At 45.6% G+C, this 16,452-nt stretch overlaps 1 protein-coding gene across 5 annotated transcripts in view; it reads left to right on the top strand.

Moving 5' to 3' along the window:
• Window positions 1–16,452, top strand: part of IMPDH1 (inosine monophosphate dehydrogenase 1) — a 210,830-nt gene that overhangs the window by 91,155 nt on the left and 103,223 nt on the right. For 3 of the 5 annotated variants that reach the window (XM_068275924.1, XM_068275923.1, XM_068275922.1), the window contains exon 2: window positions 10,501–10,599. In XM_068275924.1, the coding sequence (XP_068132025.1) occupies window positions 10,501–10,599 (99 nt within the window). Of the gene's footprint in view, window positions 1–4,904; window positions 5,168–10,500; window positions 10,600–16,452 lie in introns of those variants that run through there. The other 2 variants (XM_068275925.1, XM_068275926.1) reach the window with 2 other exon arrangements.

Raw genomic sequence — 16,452 nt, 5'->3', positions numbered from 1 at the left:
TTTCCGCTAGTGCTGTGGATCCTCCTGTTCTGCTACTCTGTACCTGGATCGCGCTAGCCACTTTCACTAGTGCTGTGGATCCTTCTGTTCTGCTACTCTGTCTGCCTGGATCACACTCGCCTAGCACTAGTGCTGTGGATCCTTCTGTTCTGCTACTCTGAACCTGGATCGCACTAGCATCTTGCGCTAGCGCTGTGGATCCTTCTGTTCTGTCTTCCTGGATCGCGCTAGCCACTTTCGCTAGTGCTGTGCTATCCTATCTCTCGCTTGTCCTTGTTTTCGTGTGTCTGTCTTGTCAGCTACGAACGCTTGCTGGAGGCTCGGTGAGGTAACCGTTAAGCAAGCGCTCACGTCCTCTGTTACATGTTTGTCTGTCGATGGTTAGTTAGGCGTGCTTGTCTCTATTGTGCTTATCACGTGGAGACCGCGCATGAACGCGTGCACTGTTGCGAATGAGTGCGGTGTTCGCGTTCAGTTAGCGTTTGTTATTTTCCGTATCTCCTCATTGTATGATTTGCTGTGCCTTTGCTATCCTCGTATTCAGTTCTGATCTGCCTTGTGTCACTTTTGGCAATCGCCTTTCTTGCGGTTGCGTTTCGTATCTGCTGTTGTGTGTAAGCTGTCGCGAGGTGGCGACTAGATTGGCGCACACACATACAACCTGTCCCTTTGCTCGTTCTCATTCGCAATCGCTTCTCTTGCGATTGGGTTCTGCGCTTCGTACAATTCCTGTCTGGCATCTGTGGAGGTACAGAGGATTGGTTCCTCTGCACTCCTCAGCTCCATCTGCCGACAGGAATTTCCCTCTACGGGTGCGTAGCACCTTTTGCTGGGTTCCTGCAAATATACGCTTGTGGAGGATTTCCGCCGTATCAGCGCACACGTTGTGTGCTGATCACGGAGAAAGTTCCACAATCGTTACAGAACCAGGAAGAGGTGAGCCCGTGTTCCCTGTCCGCAGCTTCCTTTGTGCTAATTTCTGGAGGGGGCACTAAAGGGGGTCTGTGGCTGTGTGTGCTTGCTGCTCCCCCCTCCCGCGATATAGCAGTAATCCTGGGGGCACCTATATCAGGCTATCTATACAGGGAGTGCAGAATTATTAGGCAAATGAGTATTTTGACCACATCATCCTCTTTATGCATGTTGTCTTACTCCAAGCTGTATAGGCTTGAAAGCCTACTACCAATTAAGCATATTAGGTGATGTGCATCTCTGTAATGAGAAGGGGTGTGGTCTAATGACATCAACACCCTATATCAGGTGTGCATAGTTATTAGGCAACTTCCTTTCCTTTGGCAAAATGGGTCAAAAGAAGGACTTGACAGGCTCAGAAAAGTCCAAAATAGTGAGATATCTTTCAAAGGGATGCAGCACTCTTAAAATTGCAAAGCTTCTAAAGCATGATCATCGAACAATCAAGCGTTTCATTCAAAATAGTCAACAGGGTCGCAAGAAGCACGTGGAAAAGCCAAAGCGCAAAATAACTGCCCATGAACTGAGAAAAGTCAAGCGTGCAGCTGCCAAGATGCCACTTGCCACCAGTTTGGCCATATTTCAGAGCTGCAACATCACTGGAGTGCCCAAAAGCACAAGGTGTGCAATACTCAGAGACATGGCCAAGGTAAGAAAGGCTGGAAGACGACCACCACTGAGCAAGACACACAAGCTGAAACGTCAAGACTGGGCCAAGAAATATCTCAAGACTGATTTTTCTAAGCTTTTATGGACTGATGAAATGAGAGTGAGTCTTGATGGGCCCGTGGCTGGATTGGTAAAGGGCAGAGAGCTCCAGTCCGACTCAGACACCAGCAAGGTGGAGGTGGAGTCCTGGTTTAGGCTGGTATCATCAAAGATGAGCTTGTGGGGCCTTTTCGGGTTGAGGATGCAGTCAAGCTCAACTCCCAGTCCTACTGCCAGTTTCTGAAAGACACCTTCTTCAAGCAGTGGTACAGGAAGAAGTCTGCATCCTTCAAGAAAAACATGATTTTCATGCAGGACAATGCTCCATCACACGCGTCCAAGTACTCCACAGCGTGGCTGGCAAGAAAGGGTATAAAAGAAAAACGAATGACATGGCCTCCTTGTTCACCTGATCTGAACCCCATTGAGAAACTGTGGTCCATCATAAAATGTGAGATTTACAAGGAGGGAAAACAGTACACCTCTCTGAACAGTCTGGGAGGCTGTGGTTGCTGCTGCACGCAATGTTGGTGGTGAACAGATCAAAACACTGACAGAATCCATGGATGGCAGGCTTTTGAGTGTCCTTGCAAAGAAAGGTGGCTATATTGGTCACTGATTTGTTTTTGTTTTTGAATGTCAGAAATTTATATTTGTGAATGTTGAGATGTTATATTGGTTTCACTGGTAAAAATAAATAATTGAAAAGGGTATATATTTGCTTTTTGTGAAAGAGAATCTGTAACGTCAAAACGTCCCCTGGGGGGTACTCACCTCGGGTGGGGGAAGCCTCAGGATCCTAATGAGGCTTCCCACGCCATCCTCCGTCCCTCGGGGGTCCCGCTGCAGCCCTCCGTACAGGGTCGACGTAAATTTTTACCTTCCCGGCTCCTGCGCAGGCGCTCTGACGGCTGTCGGCTCCGAAGTAGGCGGAAATACCCGATCGCCGTCGGGTCTGCTCTACTGCGCAGGCGCAAGTCTCCGGCGCCTGCGCAGTAGAGCAGACCCGACTGAGATCGGGTATTTCCGTCTACTTCAGAGTCGAAAGTAGCCACAGCACCCCCGCTGGAGCCAGCAAAGGTAAATATTGAATTGACAGTCGGGTCTGTTGCCGGACTGTTCGGAGGGCTGCAGCGAGACCCCGTGGGACAGAGGACGGCGTGGGAAGCCTCATTAGGATCCCGAGGCTTCCCCCACCCGAGGTGAGTACCCCCCCAAGGGATATTTTTGATGTTACAGTGTCTCTTTAAGTTGCCTAATAATTATGCACAGTAATAGTCATCTGCACACACAGATATCCCCCTAAATTAGCTAAAACTAAAAACTACTTTCGAAAATATTCAGCTTTGATATTAATGAGTTTTTTGGGTTCATTGAGAACATGGTTGTTGTTCAATAATAAAATTATTCCTCAAAAATACAACTTGCCTAATAATTCTGCACTCCCTGTACTGGCAGGGCCGGTTCAAGTAACAATTGGGCCCTAGGGCAAAATTAGCCTGGGGGCCCCCCAACAGACACCCCCCAACCAAAAAGCGTCATTAGAGGCCCTTTGTTGCAGCCTAATTATTCTCCTGGGCTCAAGAGTTGGCTGCTGACCCTCCCCCAATCACATCCCAACTTAACAGACTCTGCAGAGTCTCTGGGGAGCAACAGTTAAGATGGGGGAGGGACAACTTGGGGGCCCCTACAGGCTCTGGGGCAATTGCCCATTTTTTCCTATGGTAGCTCCGGCCCTGTGTACTGGGGAAATGTATACCTGGCTACCTATACAAGGAGCACCTATACCTGGATACCTTTGATGTGGGTACCTATACCAGGCTACCTATATTGGAGGTACCTATACCTGGCTACCTATACCTTGCTAACTATTCTTGGGAGTTACATCTGGCTATACATCACTGGCTAACCAATACTGGAGGCTGCACAATGCTGCTTTGCTTATAGTATATTTGAGTCTAGGGGGATGCAATGTTTCCACCCTTGCCCTGGGAGCAACATAGCCTAGGCACTGCCCTAGTCTGAACCTATTCTACTGCAGATTGGATGCCATCCGTACTAGTGGCCAGGAAGTGACCAGACTGCAGGGCAGACTCATTACATGTTGGAACCATTCTAGAAAGGGCTGCACCTGGCTTGGTTCAGGGCCCGTTTCCACTATAGCGTTGCGGAATCGCCGGCGAATCACCGCAGGCAAATCGCATGCGGGTGCAATTCCGCATGCGTTTTTTGCCGCGATTTCGCATAGGTAAGGCTGTATGCGAATTTAACCATGTCACTGCCTGTGTAAATTAACATTAATACCTATGCGAAATCGCATGCGAAATCGCGGCAAAAACGCATGGGGAAAACGCGTGCAATTCGCCTGCATTCCACACGCAGGCGAATTCTGAGGGCCCTACCCTGCAGATTTCTGCACAGAAAAACGTGCGGGGAAACGCACAAGTGGAAACAGTCCCATCCACTTGTACTGACTGTGCGAATCCGCATGCGGGCAACGCATGCGGATTCGCGATAGTGGAAACGGGCCCTCAGTGTATTTCCAGCTGGGCTCTATGACTATTATACATTCAGTGCCAACCTATGCAATGCTGCTGCGCCCCTATAAAAATTAAACAGAGCAGCAACGCACATCCAGATATAGGTCCAACTTTATTCCAACATTGTTAAAATGAAAAATAAAGTTGGATTTTTATCTGGATGTGTGCTGTCGTTCTGTTTACTTTGTTAGTTTGCCTCTGCCAATTGAGCTAGCTAGTGATATATATCCCTCTACCTACATTTGCAATGCGGCTGATCAACTGTCAAAATAGCAGACGACAGCTGCTATAGCTAGACTTGCTCATTGCGCGGATTTGCCATTGGTGACGCGTGTTATATCTTTAGCTGTTCCGTGCATCTGGTCTCAGATGTATACGTGGCATGTGCGTACACCACTATCATCTCATCAGTAGATATCAGTAGCATTATGTTGTCATAGTGAGGAGGAAGCATGCGGTGTCACGAGCATACACCGCTGAGCCTGCAACTGTTCTGTATAGCGATGCTGGAGAAGGCAGTAGGCGGCATTACCACACTACATAGGCATAGTCTGTGCCCAGTGCCCACGTGTTGCTGTTTGCTTCCGCTTCCCACGTGGATCCCCTTCCTGCCCTCTGGACTGTACACTGCGCCTGCTCTGCGTGAAGGGCGGGCTGCCAGTTATTATATGACAGGATGCTCGTCTACACGCGATCTCCAGAGCAGTGGGCGAGGCAGTGATGTGGAAGGCGTGGTTTCATGCTTGACAGTCCCGCCTACAGGGTGACGGCTTATGTTCCGTCGCCGTGTTGTCTCAGGCCGTTATTCTCCTGTAGAGCTCGGTAGTGTCGGTGCAGACACAGGGCGGCGAGCGAGAGACGTCCAGCTGTGCGCCAGGCAAGCAGCAAGCGTCCCCTCCCGGGGATAGAGCCAGTGAGCAGCACGAGCGGAGGAGGGATAGCTACATGTATGTATATGTGATATTGTGCTGCCATTGTGTGTCTACCTGACCATCCTACAGGGGAGAGCAGCAGGCCTGCCGCCCCGATCTCATGTTGCCTCACTGCTATCACTCATACCTGACATGGTGCCTCACTGTCTTCTCCTATCACCGGAGGGGAGGGAATGTGAGCCGCCATGTGCCTGTGATTCATACGCTCTGTAGCTCTGATCGGGTCATTTACATTTGTCACTCGGAGATGGTCAGTCAGATGCTAATGGATGCGCTTCGTTTTTGCGAATTGTATGACACAGTGCATACATTATACACCTGTCAGTTTTGCGGCCGAATGACCATCTGATTTGATTATCGAATTGGTTTAAAATCATAACAGCCACAAGCATGCCTGATTGATTCAACTATATCGATCAAATGTACTGGGAAATCTCAGGCAGACGTGATAGATCGGGTGCTTGATGGTAATGGGGTGGTATATTGCGATTACCGCGATGTAATCGCCGGTTGCTGCCCCCTAAGGTCTCGTTCACAGTGGGATGTTGCGTTTGATGCGACGTTAAAGTCGCACAATGTGCCTCTAGTGCAGCGCATGTAGGTTATGAAATTGGATGTTATTTTGCACTGCGTAGTGTCTCTTGATGCAACGTTTTTGTTGCATACTGATGGAACGAAAAAGGTGCATGCGTTACATTTAATAAAACAAAAATTACTGAGCATGTGCAGCACACATAACGCAGCAAATTTATTGCTAAATGCACAGCATGCAGCACTTTCTAAATATTGCTACACGTTACACACAACGCAACGTGTGCACTGTGAATGTCGCACAGACTTTGTATTGCTGTGCGTTAGTCTGCGTTATAATTTTTTATACTGTGCGACTTTAACGTCCCACTGTGAAAGAGGCCTGAAGTGGTAGATTACCCCCAGGGCCTGTGCATGTAAATACTTTACCTGTCTGCTGCCCTCGAGTCTCCTCCGTAGTTCCATGTTTGTGTACCACATAACTACCTGCGTTTAGCATGTGGGGTGTGACTGTGATGTCCCATGTGACTATAGGCCGGTAGTCACGTGAGACGCAAATGTAAAAGTACAGCGCAGATGTGCGAGGGCAGCAAACAGGTAAAGTACCTACATGTACGGGCACTGGTGACATCTAACATTTGGGGAGATGGGGTGGTGAGACGGCATCCTGAAAGACTTCATGCTGAGATCGATTGAAAATCGTCCTGTAGCCAACAGATCTCTATCCAATTATATTTGATCAGACAAACCTTTGTCTCTTGGTAAAATTTGCCCATACATTGATAGATGTATGGGCTTCTTAAAGAACCACTCCATCAAAGAAAGTAAGTTGTTAACATCTGACAGAACCAACAGGTGTTGGAGTAGTCCATCTCCTCATGGGGGATTCTCTGGGTTTTCTTTGTTTTCAAAAGCATTTCCTGAATGGCAGTTTTACTGCCAAAACCGTAATATACCAACCAGCCTCCCTACTCACTTGCATAATATTTTGTCAGACTGAGCAACTGCCATTGAGGAAATGCTTTTGAAAACAAAGAAGACCTTGAGAATCCCCCTTGAGGAGATGGACAGGTCCAAAATCTGTCGGTTCTGTCAGATTTTAACTGCTTACTTTTTTCACTGGAGTGGTCCTATCAACAAGCAGTTACTATAAGGGTTTAATTTCCAATCAGAACCATAGAATTGGTGGCAGTTAGTGTGCTGCTATGTGGGTACTACATGTGGTCTTCTCAGTTATAATTATGGGAAAACTGATTCTCTTTTATTTCCTGAATCTAGGGTAAATATTTTGCACTAACGTGACAAATAATGGTATTTAACCTGTAATCTGTTCAAATGTACCCAGTTCTCCAACTGGCTGTGTAAAGCTAGGCATACTCGGGTTAGCTATGAATGGATATGCCAAGCTGAATGTTCCTGCACACTCAGTTTTGATAGATTTCAGTGCAACTGATAAAACCACAAGTTTTATACCTTGTCGGCTAGCACACAATTTTTACCAAAATGTTTTGAGAACATTTTCTATCGTTAAACTGCTTCAGTCATAGAATCAAAAGTTGCACACTTTTTTTTTTTTTTTTGCACTGACAAAAAATGGTGGTTGGATTGCTCTTGAAGAGTTGTGCCTGGTATACATGCTATTTCACATTAGATTGATAGGTTGCATGTCTTATCTGTGTCGACCTGTCGATCTAACAGGTAATTGCGTCTTTATGCTTTGTACACACTTGACATTAACGTTGCTTGACAGTAGTTTGGGGCTGATGCTGTACAAACAAATTGCTAGTCTGTCGCCATGGTGGCAGGGCAAAGGGGAGAACACTGGTGAGATGATCTGGCATTCAAGATCTCATGCCGACATATTGGGGCCACCATACACACATTAAATACTGGCCGAATAACAGCCAAAGCTCAATTACAAAATTAGATACATGGATGCATACTTAAAGAGAGGGAAGCCTCAGGATCCTATTGAAGTTTCCCTCCCAGCTCTGAATTCCCCACCCGTTGCTGAGTTCGAATTCCTGCAGCAGGGCCGTGTAATAGCTGACCCAGCCTGCCCACACGTGCAGGAAGCCAGAGCTGCAGGCTCCATGGTACAGCGCATGCGTGGGAGGGCTCATGCGTCCACACTTTAGGAAGAAGAGCTGCGCAGCCCCGGTGTGGAGAGGGCTCAGCAACACTCGGGAACACTTTAATATAGTGTATATGTATGAACCAACTTCTTACACACAGGAAGCTGAACTATGCACTTGTTAAGCAGTTCAAGCTGCCAGCTACGAGCGCCTTTTGTCCACTATTTCATGCAGCCATATGGCAGCATTTGTAACCCCATGTACATCATCGTTAAATGGTGTCACCTGGCGGCAAAAAAAAGTGACATGCGGTCGTGCGCAGATGACCCCTTAGAGGGGTGCTATCTCTTTACCGCCTGTTCAAAGGTCTATCACGATTCTGGCTGGGTGCATTGAGGGGTCGCCATGCATGCATCTTGGCCAATAATCTAACTTTACTCCCATTGAAAGATCAGCATTAGAGTATCACAGTAATTTTTTTTTCAATACTGCATAGAAGCAATTTTTAGCATAATTGATGAGTAATTTCTGTGATTATCCCTTCGATCCCTGTTTGGGAAAATATCTTGGGACTAGGTTCACAGTGGGAGTTGCATTGCGTTCCTGTGATGGTAGGAACGCAATGGGAAAACGGCCCTGCACATTATCCGCGTGTTACCGGAATCCATGTTAGATGTAGGCATCACATACAGTGAAGCAGTCAATGAAAAGTATTCTTCATTGTTACAGTGCACCACTGTGAACTGAGCACCTCTTCATCTACATCTTCCGGCCGGTAACATGTAACAACAAAATTATGTCATAAAGCAGTGTTATATATTTTGCCCATGTAGACATCTTTGTATTTCAGACATGTAGCTTGTAAGTAGAGGCTGTCTATATACTATCAACATGGATTTGCATAGTGGCACTAAGCTAGCAGTGTAGTGGTGTAATAGAGCTTCAATCAAATTTCTGCTGATACCTGTTCAAGATGATGAAAAATTAAAAAAATAAAAATCTGGAGTTTGCCACACTCATAGGGGTGTAATTGCAGTTCTGTTCACTTGGCTTCTGCCAATTTGAGATATGCGGTCCTAAAGACACTGGTATAACATAACATTTTAGTAAAGATCATAAAATGTTAAAAGGCACATATCCCACAAAGTATATACATATTACTGCCCCTCAGTGGTAGACTAGTATGAAGAAAGGTGTAATTGTTGACCACCTTTTGTTTCTAAAATCTAAAGTACTCCACGGAGGGTAGCAACACACTACATACTACTGTGCGGTAAAGTTAGTGTTTTGCTGCATGTTTGCGTGTTTATAGTGCATTTTCTGTGCGTGTGCGTTTTTTTTTCTTGCAGTTTTGTGTGTTTTTCTTGCGTTTGCGGTTCGCATATACAAATCGCGTATGCGTTTTGCATGTGTTTTATTTTTTTTTTTTTTTTTTATGCAAATCACTAGGAAGTCAACAGGAAGTTTGAAATAAAAAAAAAAAATAAACTGAAAAAAAAACACATAAAGGGGGAAAAAAAACCCGCATAAAAAATGCACTTAAACACAATACCTCTGTGTCACCATTGACTTTAATTATGTGTGTTTTAGATGCGTTTTTAAACAATATGCCGCAAGACCAGCATTTTTAAAAACCCATTGCAGAATGCAAACACATACACTTTTTTTTTTTTTTTTTTTTTTTTTTCATCCGGCCTATTGACTTACATTTTATGCGTTTTCGCTGTGTTTTCCGCAACGCGTTTTTGCCTAGTGTGTTCCTACCCGGAAATGGACCATAGAAATGACCAACTCTGCTCTGCCAATGTAATTCTCCGAGTTTGGTACTATGTCTCAGAGGCATATAATACTGAGGGGGAGAGGGCCAAGGCCTAATACCGGGCATAGACGGGTCGACTCCAGCCGCGTCCGTGCGGATCGATTCCCGCTCGTCCTTATCAGCCGCTCAATTCCCTGCCATTGTCCGCCGGTGGGAGTCGAGCGGCTTGATCGGGCCAGCTGAATAATATCAGCTGGCCGGATCAGCTGGTCGATACACAGTACAGAAACGTACAGTGTATCCCCAGCATTATGCTGGGTTTACACCATACAATTTTCTGTTAGATTTACCTGCCAGATAAAGTTCAACATGTTGAAAATGTATCTAACGATCTATCTGCCGAGCAATTAGGCATTGTTCTACTCAGCAGGAGATAAACAGAAGACAATGCACCAGAGAAGATGACCATTCTATACAGAAAATTAATCTAATTATGCATTCTAACAGAAGAATCTAACAGAAAATTGTATGGTGTAAACACAGCATAAAATAATTAACATAATTGGTGCACATGCAATGTGACAACAACCAACATGTTTCACCTCTAGGAGGCTTTGTCAGTGTAAAATGGCAAAAACACGGTACGCACAAGACCACCACAGCCTCAAAAATAATTTACATCAAACAATACTTGGCATGCTCAAGTCAGACAGCTAAAGCTTAACCCTATTCTCACACATAGCACTTCCTCTAATCTTGCCTAATGCCTAACCTTAATGAGCCCCCCCCCCCCATGCTTAACTCTTAAACTGGGGATGGGTTGAAATTCCTCCAGAGTAGGCAGCAACATTAGGCTTCTGAATCAAAGGTTTGTTTGAGCTCATTATTATGGTTCGTCATTTGATAGTATCTTTTTACTGTGTTTTATCTTTTTTGTTCCATGAAAACTCTATATTTTAATTGATTTTTTTTTTTTCTTACAGTATGGCAGACTACTTGATTAGTGGAGGTACTGGATATGTTCCAGAAGATGGACTCACTGCCCAACAACTATTTGTAAATTCAGATGGGCTCACTTACAAGTAAGGAATAAATGGAAAAAAATACAAATAATTTGTTATTATTATAAAGCTGATTTAGAATAATCTCTGCGAGTTCAGTAATTGACCCAATGACTGAGCCTGATCCTGCCTGCGGGACCATTGCATCCTGAAATAACGGTAGGCGTCGGTGATTGGATGAAGATCTGGCAGCACTCCCTGTCTGGCTGCACAGCCAGAAGCAAGGTTAAGCTGGAGCTGCCCCGTGGATCGCCTCTGAACAGCAGCTCGTCGCGGGACTCCACCCCTGACTTCGTAAGTATTTTACCTACTGGGAAGGCACAAGACACGTACGTGTGGGCACAACAGACAGCAGGACACTTGGGCAGAGAAAGACAAGGGCACATGTGGCAGAGAAGGACTTGGTCCAAAAAATACGGTAATCTTTATTTTTTCACATATATTAAGCTCTTGGGCATAGCGTTGCTCACAATTTAAAATGCCATCTACCTGTACCCAAAAGACAGGAATTGCAATCGGTTATAGTTCCTAATGCAACTGCATGCAAATTCACATGTTTATTAGACACGAAATTGCATGATAATTGACTTGCTTATATGTCTGGTTTTTATGTGCGAATTTACATACGTAACTGCTAATTTTTTTTATTAGTGGCAGCAAGTCGACACTAATTCACATTTAATGGAAATGGGCCCATAAAGGATCAGATTCTCTCATGCTGGGATAGATCCAAGACGTTCTAGATTGTCGTAGTCATTGACACACTTTATTGTAGTGGAAATACATTGCGTACTGTACATAAGTCCATTCCAAGTTTAGTTCTCATGCCCATAAGTAAGTGATTGTATTTCATTTTTTACAACTGCTATACTTGATAAGCTTTCTCCTTTTCAGAAAAATCTTTTTAACCACTTAAGCCTACCTGGACAAGTATTCATGTCCAGATAGGCACTAAAGTCTAACTGGATGTGTATTCTCGTCCAGTGTTTAAGTGGCAGTACCCGCGGGGTTGCGGCCCTGCGCTCCCACACTGTTTTCCATTTCGGCAATTGGGGAAGGGAAGCAGAGCTTCCCGGAACCCCTATTTCAGTGCCTGCAATGAATGGACATGACCCCGATCAGGGGCCATGTCCATTTGTAATAAAGTACAGGAATGAATGAAGAAATTTATAGCGCCATCTAGTGGCAAAAAGTTAAATTACAAAATAGATTTTTTTTTCATTATCCTCCTTGGCGGTAATCCCGAGCTGGGGTGGGGGCGGAAAACCGCAGCTAAGAGCGGTAATCCTGACCTTTGCTTGGGGTAGCCGCGGGAGCCTGTGTGCAGAGCAGTGCGCCCAGCGGGCGGTTTACATACCTCCCATACATCCCAGCCAGTTCAACATCTGCAAGGAGTTTGTATGTTCTCCCCGTGTCTGCATGGGTTTCCTCCGGGTACTCTGGTTTCCTCCCACATCCCCAAAACATACAGATAAGTAAATTGGCCATAGTTTGATACATACACTACACGATACATACATTGACATATGACTATGGTAGGGATTCGATTGTGAGCCCCTCTGAGGGACAGTTGGTGACAGTACAATATACTCTGTACAGCGCTGCGGAAGATGTCGGCGCTATATAAATACTAAATAATTATACCTCCCAGGGAATCCTGATGTCGGTCGCCTGTCTTCTTCCTCTCCTCCAGGGCTCTGCTTCCTCCTGGTGAGACCGCCAGCTGTCGTCATGACAGCTGGCAATTTCTCTTTAAAGTTGCAGCGCCACCCCGAGGATGGAGGCATGACTGCAGCGCTGGAGCCAGGGAGGTGAGTGATTGTATAAAAAAACTGCTTCAGATCTGGCAGCATTATTTTTACTGCTGCAGATCTGGCAGCATGATATTTTTTTTTTTTTCCAGGTTTAATGCTGGGATTACACCATACAATTTTCTGTTAGATTTTTCTGTTAGATTTTCTGTTATGCTGGGAGTACAGGTCCGCACGGATCGATTACCGCTCGTCCCCGCCGGCGCTTCTTATCAGCTGCTCAATTCCCTGCCATTGTCCGCCGGTGGGGGCCGAGCAGCGTGATCGGACCAGCTGAATATTATCAGCTGGCCGGATCAGCTGCTCGATACATGGTACAGAAACGTACCGTGTATCCCCAGCATTAGAATGCATAATTAGATTTTCTGTAGAGAATGGTCATTATCTCTGGTGCATTGTCTTCTGGTCATCTCCTGCTGAGTAGAACAATGCCTAATTGCTCAGCAGATAGATACATTTCCAACATGTTGAACTAATGCTGGGCATACACGGTACGTTTTTTACTGTGTAATGAAGCCGCTGGCTCGATTCCCGCTCGTCCCTGCGGGCGCTTCCTTACCTTCCGCTCGTTTCTTCTTTTGCCCTGCCCGCCGGTATCGAGCGCGGAATCGATACGGTGGGGTATCGGACGCGTCGGAAATTATCAATTGAGCCATCAGCGGCTCGTTACACGGTAGAAAACGTACCGTGTATGCCCAGCATTAGAGAATCTAACAGAAAATTGTATGGTGTAATCCCAGCATTAGGATCTGAAAGGGTGCAAAAAAATTACACCGCTTTTTAGACCCTAAAATCCGTAAAGAATCCTAACGCCGAGGGGGTTAAAGGACTTACAATGCGAGAAAAAAAAGTTAAATACCTGGCTGCATGTTTTAGCAACAGAGGACGCCATTCCAGGTCCTGCCACGCCTGTGCAGTTCTCAAAGCTGCGAGTGTGGATGCGCATCTGAGTCCTCCAGCCCTGTCGTGGCTCCCAGCTGTCTCGTGGACGTAAATCGCACAAGACTGCCGGGTGCCATGACTGGGCTAGAGGTGGACTCAGAGCTCTACAGCCGCACTCGTAGCTATGAGAACTGCACAGGTGCGACAGGACCTGGCGGCCATATTTGATGGGGCACATGCAGATGACCCAAGGGATTGGGTCCTGACCTCAGTAGGAAAATAAGCAAGATATTTATTTATTTCAATTCTCGCATTGTAAGTTCTTTAAAGAGGAACTCCAGTGAAAATAATTTAATAAAAAAGTGCTTCATTTTTACAATAATTATGTATAATAAATGATTTAGTCAGTGTTTGCTCATTGTAAAATCTTTCCTCTCCCAGATTCACATTCTGACATGTATTACATGGTGACATTGTTACTGTGGGCAGGTTATGTAGCTGTTTCTAGCTGCTCTGGCTGTTACAGACAGCTTTAAACAGCCATTTCCTGTCTGTGAACATTGTTACATTGTGGCAGTTTGCCCAGAGTATCGCGGTACTCAGAGCTTCTTGTGGGAGGGGTTTCAGCACAAAATTAGTCACACAGCGCCCCCTGATGGTCTGTTTGTGAAAATCATTCTATTTCTCATGTAAAAGGGGGTATCAGCTACTGATTGGGATAAAGTTCAATTATTGGTTGGAGTTTCTCTTTAAAGGAAATGTGCTTAACACCTTCCAAAGCCCCTCAACCCACACCCCAGTTACCATGCAAATAAATGAAGGGGAGGGGGGGGGGGGGGGGAGTAAAAAAAAAACAGTTGGTGGGACACAAAAACAAAACGGGAAAAAAAAAACCTTTTTATTTCCACATAATGATGCTATACATTGTACAAGGAACATAATTTTAATGTTGTGATAGCTGGGACTAATAGGCAAATAAAATGGGTGGGTTTTATTTATAGTAGCATTGCTTATTTTAAAACTAGGTGAATGGAATCAGAGAAATGGCTTTTTTTTTTTTTCTGGTGTCTATTTGCATGTAAAATTAGAATAAATCTTGCTTCAGACCTCATAGTCAGCAGGGGCATATGTGCCCCTGCTAAAACGCCGCTATCCCGCAGCTAAACGGGGGTCCCTTACCCCCCAAAATCCCCTCCGAGCAGTGCATCCCCTCTTCCGGATTCAGGCAGGGCTAACTGCCACAGCCCTGCCTCACGCGTGTCTGTCAGCGCGTATCTCCGCCTCTCTTCCACCCCTCTCAGTCTTCCTTCACTGAGAGGCACGGGGGAGAGGCGGCGATGCGCTGCTGATAGACGGCGCTGAGAGGCAGGGCTGCAGCCGTTAGCCCTGCCTGAACAGCAGCAAAATCTACGACCAAGTCGGTCGTTGATTTTGCAGGGGGGTGTTGGGGGGTCAGGGACCCTCGTTTAGCCTCGGGATAGCGGCATTTTAGCAGGGGCACATATGCCCCTGCTGATTATGAGACAAGAAGCGAGATTTATTCTCGCTTCAGTGTCTCTTTAAGAAATTACTGAAAACAAGATATAGATTATTTACGTGTGATGAGTAGTATTTGGTGAATGAATGGGAGGTGCGCTGACAGGGGAAAACTGCTTCTGTCCTGAAGGTGAAACGCCTGTAGGCTGAAGTGGTTAAACCTCTGATTTAGGAAAAACCCCAAAAGTGCAGTCCCTGTTATTGCACAGGCATGCAACTTAGGTGAGATTTCCGATTTGCCTGAATTCCGGGTAACAGGAACTTTGCTATCATTCCTATCACAATGCAATTAGATTGCACTGCTAACGCATAGATGTGACCATACCATTACAGTGTGCTGGATCCTTTGGTAACAACACTATGCATGTACTGCTGTACTGTATTACCGCTTGCAGTGAAGCATAATTTCTGTATACTGTTTTCACTGTATGCGTCTCACTACAGGCATAAAGTGCAATGCGACTTTTCCCTCCAGTAAATTATCTTTTTGTACAGGGAACGCTACTCCCTACTGAAAGTTAGGAACAGCTTGTCCTCCATCCCGATCACAGTGCCTGTAATGAATGAAAGCCAGCGTCAGCAAGATGCCGGTATTCCTTTACAAAGTGAAAGTAAAGTAGTTGCACTTAATACTTCCGTATACTGTTTATAGTACTTGGGAATTAAGTCTTGTGGCCGAATTATTCAGCCCCCTGAGTCAATACTTTGTACAATCACCTTTTGCTGCAATTACAGCTGCTAGTCTTTTAGGGTATGTCTCTACCAGCTTTGCACATCTAGAGATTAAAATCCTTGCTCATTCTTCTTCGCAAAACAACTCCAGCTCAGTCAGATTAGATGGACAGCGTTTGTGAACAGCAGTTTTCAGATCTTGCCACAGATTCTTGATTTGGATCCGATTTTTAGATCTGGACTTTGAGTGGGCCATTCTAATATATGGATATGTTTTATTTTAAGCCATTCCATTGTTGCCCTGGCTTTATGTTTAGAGTCGTTGTCCTGCTGGAAGGTGAACCTCCGCCCCAGTGTTTTGCAGACTCCAATAGGTTTTCTCCTAAGATTGCCCTGTATTTGGCTCCATCCATCTTCCCATCAACTCTGACCAGCTTCCCTGTGCCTGCTGAAGAGAAGCACCCCCAGAACCTGATGCTGCTACCACCATATTTGACAGTGGGGATGGTGTGTTCAGAGTGATGTGCAGTGTTAGTTTTCCGCCACACATAGCGTTTTGCATTTTGGTCGCATCTGACCAGAGCACCTTCTTCCACATGTTTGCTGTGTCCCCCACATGGCTTGTGGCAAACTGCAAACGGGACTTCTCATGCTTTTCTGTTAACAATGGCTTTCTTCTTGCCACTCTTCCATAAAGGCCAACTTTGTGCAGTGCACGACTAATAGTTGTCCTATGGACAGATTCCCCCACTTGAGCTGTAGATCTCTGCAGCTCTGTCCAGAGTCACTGTGGGCCTCTTGACTGCATTTCAGATCAGTGCTCTCCTTGTCCGGCTTGTGAGTTTAGGTGGACGGCCTTGTCTTGGTAGGTTTACAGTTGTGCCATACTCCCTCCATTTCTAAATGATTGCTTGAACAGTGCTCTGTGGGATGTTCAAGGCTTTGGAAGTCTTTTTGTAGCCTAAGCCTAATT

Source organism: Hyperolius riggenbachi, chromosome 3 (genome assembly GCF_040937935.1).
Source record: "Hyperolius riggenbachi isolate aHypRig1 chromosome 3, aHypRig1.pri, whole genome shotgun sequence".
Classification (NCBI taxonomy): domain Eukaryota; kingdom Metazoa; phylum Chordata; class Amphibia; order Anura; family Hyperoliidae; genus Hyperolius; species Hyperolius riggenbachi.
The sequence above is the reverse complement of the archived record's forward strand: the minus strand, read 5'-3'. Positions and strand labels throughout refer to the sequence as shown.